The sequence below is a fragment of the Microtus ochrogaster genome, unplaced genomic scaffold (genome assembly GCF_000317375.1).
Source record: "Microtus ochrogaster isolate Prairie Vole_2 unplaced genomic scaffold, MicOch1.0 UNK35, whole genome shotgun sequence".
Classification (NCBI taxonomy): Eukaryota; Metazoa; Chordata; class Mammalia; order Rodentia; family Cricetidae; genus Microtus; species Microtus ochrogaster.
In genome coordinates, this window is record NW_004949133.1 from 1,645,598 (window position 1) to 1,650,986 (window position 5,389).

Sequence of the window (5,389 nt, forward strand, 5' to 3'; positions counted from 1 at the left end):
CCGAAAGAGATAATTAGGCTTCCCTCAACATAGTCCTGATCTTGTCACTGACCCTTTTCACGGCCTCCTTCACTTCCTTGTTACGAAGGGAATAGATGATGGGGTTGAGGAATGGAGTCAGAAGGGCATACACTAAGGCGATAAGCTTGTCGGTGCCCTCGGGTCTGTTCTGAGGCGAGCCCACGTATACAGTAAAAGCAGAAGCATAGAACAGCGCCACGACTGTCATGTGGGACGAACAAGTAGAGAAGGCTTTGGCTCGGCTGGCAGCTGACGGCAGCTTCAGCACAGCTTTCAGAATACCCCCGTAGAGTCCCAAGATGAGGACAAAATTGCATCCAGTGGCCACACCAATAACTGCCCCGTGAACCTGAGCGTGCCAGCTTGTGTCCATACATGCCAACCGCATTAGTGGTGCCAAGTCACAGAAGTAATGGGCTACCTCTTTCAAACAGTAAGGTAAAGTGGCAGTGAGACTGGCAGGCACCAGGGCAGCTGAGAAGCCAGCCACCCAAGTGGCACCTGCTAGCCACAGCTGCACCTGTCTGCTCATGAGTGCATGGTAGTGGAGCGGGCGACAAATGGCCAGGTAGCGGTCCAGAGCCATGACACCTAACAGGTAGCACTCAGTCATGCCCAAGGAATGGAACACATACAGCTGGACAAAGCATGCAGTCGACGCGATGGGTGAACGTCCGTGGAGCAGGGTATGTAGCAAGGTGGGCACTGTGGTGCTGACATACCAGAGTTCCAGGAAGGAGAGGACACTGATAAAGAAGTACATGGGAGTGGACAGCCCCGAATCTGCTTGAACAAGGACAATGATGAACAAGTTCCCTGCAAGTGTGAGGAGATAGATGCACAGGGTCCCCATGAAGGCAAGAGGTCGCAGAGTGCCAGTGGGGCTGAAACCAGCAAGGATGAAGGTGTGGGTCCAGGTGTGGTTAGCACCGTCCATGATTCCAAAGAGGAGAGGGAGTTAAGATGCAAGATGAACTACTTCAGAATCCTCCATCTCTTCATGCAATATTCCTAGAGCCAGGAACAGCAACTGTGAGCACACGGCTGAGTTTGAAGATTGTCTAATTAAATCCCTTATGTTTTCATACTGAAACTGCACCTCCCCTTCCCTACCTCCTGTCCAAGGCAAAAAATCAGTAGATGGCTGGGTTTGGACTAGAAATGACAACTCCTGACCCTGTTTAATCTTTGTGTATGTTCTAGTACTGAACTCTTGAAAGTCCAGCAACTCAATTCTCCCTAGCCAATAAAAGGGGAGAAGGAGCTTTTCTACTGTAATCCTTCTTATGAGCTTTATCTTTTCTGAGGACTCTGTGCAGCTAGTTTACAATGATAAAATAACCAGAGGTATTGTGCTGTTGTCAGGGATTGCCACTTAAAGGTTGTGACCTCTCTCAGGAAATCTTACACTTCATCGACTGTTTTTGGGAGGGAAGGATTAGGTGATCTGGGCATGAAAATGGGGCTGACACTCCAAAAGTGCTCTCTAAAATATCAGGCCCATTCTGTGTAATGATTATTCATTCAACACTCATACTGCAGCTTTTAAAAGTGGGTTTTCCTGAGTGACAGGCAACAGAAATTATCAAAGAAGAAAGGCATGAGTCAGAATCCCCAGGCAGGGAAGAGACTGCATCAGCCAGAGACTGACTGCATCCCCTTGCTCTGACACACCCCAGCTGTACAGTCTGAACTGGGGATTTTTCACTTAACCAACTTCCTCTTTCCTAAAAGAAAGAATAGAAACACTTGGCAGTTCATTTCTGAAACTCATATAGGTTTTGATTTCCCGATGTTATTGGAAAATGACTGTGAGCTTTGTGGGCATCAAGTCTAATTTTGCTTGGGTTTTCTTGCCACACACACCCTGAGAGGATCAAAGCTCTTGCCTAATTCTCTTTTGATAATCACATACCTGCTTTACCACCTTCACCTGTTACCTGACCCCTTGATGGCTTTAGAAACTGTAGCTTCCTCCTCAGAGCAATTTCTGTTGCTATCTACTTATATCCAGTGCTCCTAGAAAGTCCGTTTTCCCAGAGGCTCCTTGTGGGTGTTCCCTGGAACTGTCAGTGTCATGAGCTCTTAGTGAAAGTCCCTCTGGGGCAACGAGTTGGGCAGATAGAAGTGAAACATGCCAGTTCTATTTCTCAGAGAATTACTCTTCATCTTGCACACAGGACTGATGCCTTCATCAGTAAATTCATATTGCAGTAAGAGACAGTCAAAACTAAGGCTGTGGGAAATGATTTCAAAGGAAGAGATAAATAGTTGTGTAAAATAATGTTAAAGTGATTGTAAGTTTTTAATCTAACTATCCCTTTTATTGGCATATTTGTTCATAATATTGTTTCTTAAGGAAAAAAATATGAACCAAAGTTCAAAGTGATATCATATGCAGCTAAACCACTGTGACAGGAAGTACTCATTCATCGAATGGAACACTTTCTGTTTTCCGTATTTTATGCTAGGGTAAAGATAGTATAGAGGATGGTATTTCTTTTCTCTTTTTTTTTTTTTTTAAATTTTCGAGACAGGGTTTCTCCGTAGCTTTTGGTTCCTGTCCTGGAACTAGCTTTTCTAGACCAGGCTGGCCTCGAACTCACAGAGGTCCGCCTGCCTCTGCCTCCCGAGTGCTGGGATTAAAGGCGTGCGCCACCACCGCCCGGCTGGTATTTCTTTTCTCAAGAAGTTTAATTTGTAATGTGAGAAATAAACTTTAAATAGAAACTGAAAAAAAACACAAATATGAAACATGTGAATAGATATTAGCCAACTCAAAATAAGGTGTGTTCAATCTGGAGCAATATTCTGGTATTCCTCTCGTGTTTTTACTTTGATAAAGACCTAGAAGTTCACAGACATACTTGATTTGAAAGGTGGTGATCAAACAGGTGTTCTTCGTGTATTAGGTGTAAGAATATAATATAACATACTTTGAATGGAATGTTAACAATACTTATGTAAACTTCATACTTATTTTCATTAAACCAGGTTATCCTATTTCTAGGATTTCATCTTGTATTTTCCTTTAGTTTTATTTACAATTGTAAAGACCAGACGCAATTCAAGGGTTCCACAATAGGGAACTGGTTAAATAAAACAACCAAACAAGACAAAGGAGTTTTTTTTTTTTTTTATCAAAATGAGAATGCCCTTCCTGAAATGATATATAAATCTTCCAGGATGTATAGAAATACTTACATTAATTTGCTTTCACTAAAGAAAACACTGAAGAGTTCTAAGAAACACTATTAAATTTTTTTTATGAGTATAGTGTATATAAAAGCACAGAGAGGGAGAAACTTGGTTTGGGAGAAACCCTCATTCACATTACCTTCTGTGGATTACTTGATTATTAAAAATAAAATAGGCATATTATTTACTGTTATGATTGTGCTCACAGTAGTGTGATGACATTGTGCCTGCTCTAGCAATCAGGGATGAGTGTCTATTTCCCGAGTTGTGAGATGACTACTGAAGACTCCGTACTAAGACTGCAAGTTCTTCATACTCATCACTGAGCATAGACCTTAAGGATGAATTCATCTGATCCAAGAGATGCTCAACACATCCTTTGGGTAGCACCAAGGAGTGTGCTGCTCGGGACGTATTTTTTTGTCTTCACAAATACTTTTCAACAAAGACAGGTTGAGATAACTGTAATTAGGAAGACAAAAAGTAAAAAGAAAAAAAAGTTATGGTGCCTACTTTGCATTGATAAGAAGAATGACAAGAACGCCCAGGGTTTCACTAAACACCTCGGTCCAAGGGAAAAGATCAGCTTGAATCACTATGAGTTTGGCTGCCATTTACATGATAAATGTGAGATATATGTAAATCAGGCAAGAATCCCCTTTATGGCATTTATATGGAAAAAATTTAAAGTAATGTCTTTCGCATATGGATATATACTTTCCACGTATAAAATACTTTAACACAAGAGTTCTCTCTACATATGCTTCTATTAGTTACTGGATGAAAATTCTATGATGACAATTGGATTAGTCACCAATCTGATTACAGCGGAAGGCCAGTTAAACACCCTCTGTGCTATTGCTAGGCTTCTTAGCTAGGGTCATCCTTGTGGATTCCTGAGAATATCCCTAGCTCAAGGTTTCTAGGCACTGGACTGAGCTCCTGGAGTCCAGGTGAAGAGTGGGAGGAGGGACTATATGAAGGGGGGGTCAAGGTCATGATGGGGAAAATCACGGGGATAATTGATCCAAGCTAGTAGGAGCTCATGGACTGGACTGACAGCTGGGGAGGGAACCTGCATGGAACTGAGCAGAGCCCTCTGAATGTGAAGGACAGTTATTTGACTTGATCTGTTTGTGGGGCCCCTGATAGTGGGACCTGGAATTATCATTGATGCATGAACAGGCTTTTAGTGGAGGCCATTCCTTGTGGTAGGATACCTGGCTCGGCCTTGATGCAGAGGGGAGAGTCTTGGTCTTGTCTCAACTTGGTATTCCAGAGTTTGTTGGCTGCCCAGGAGAGGCCTTACCACTCTGAGGAGGGGATGGGAAGTGGGGGAGTGAGGAAAGCGGGGGAACGGAAGGGAGGGGGAACTGTGGTTGGTATATAAAATGAAAAATATTTAAATGAAATAAAAAGAGAAAAAAAACCCAAAGAATTCTCTCAACTTACCTATTGTCTGTGTTTCACAAGTGAGAAAGACAAGTGCAAAATTCAAAGACATAAGGGGGAAAAACTATTACAGATAACGACTAAACCATCGAAAGTGACGTTAAAATCCCATCTCTAAACACTATCTGCCCTGTGTCTAGAGGAAAGGGGATCTATTACCACCTAAAAACCCTGTTTACTGCTCAGACCACGGTCATGCACTTTGCATATTTCATTTCTTTTAATCTTTGTGGGAGTTTCAGTTCATTATTATGTTTTAAGGGTAGGGAAACGTAACTCAGAAGAGGTTCATGTTTTTCCCCAGGATTTTTTAACTAAAAGGCGGCAAAACCTTTCTATGTGTGGACATATTTCCCTCTTCTTTGGCATATTCAGAAGTTGACCATCTGACTGGGCCTACATCAGGTCCTCCCTTCTTAAAACAGGGTTTTAGCTAGAAAGAGATCTCAGGGGGCAGAGTGCTTGCCTAGGGCATTTAACATCCCACATTCAAAACAGTGTTGCAATCACATAACAAACTTTCTTAAAATAGGGAGAATCTGAAAAGGCTTCCACGCCCAGCACGTGTGTTGCAGCCATGGAATGAAGCCAAGAATGTTGCAATAGAGTAGCAGAGGTTGCCAAAGTCATCTAAGGATGAATGTGTGTTTTCTTTGTGGGAAGTTCAGAACTAGTTCTTTATTTGCCTTCAGTCACTGGCACTGACCTTTATTTATTT

The 5,389-nt window shown here is 42.4% G+C and overlaps 1 protein-coding gene across 1 annotated transcript; it reads right to left on the reverse strand.

The window, feature by feature from the left end:
* Positions 1-13: 13 nt before the first annotated feature.
* LOC101985213 (olfactory receptor 6N2-like) lies at positions 14-958 on the reverse strand. The gene has a single exon (XM_005368542.2). It carries the CDS (start codon positions 956-958, stop codon positions 14-16), a length of 945 nt encoding a protein of 314 aa, XP_005368599.1.
* Positions 959-5,389: the final 4,431 nt, after the last annotated feature.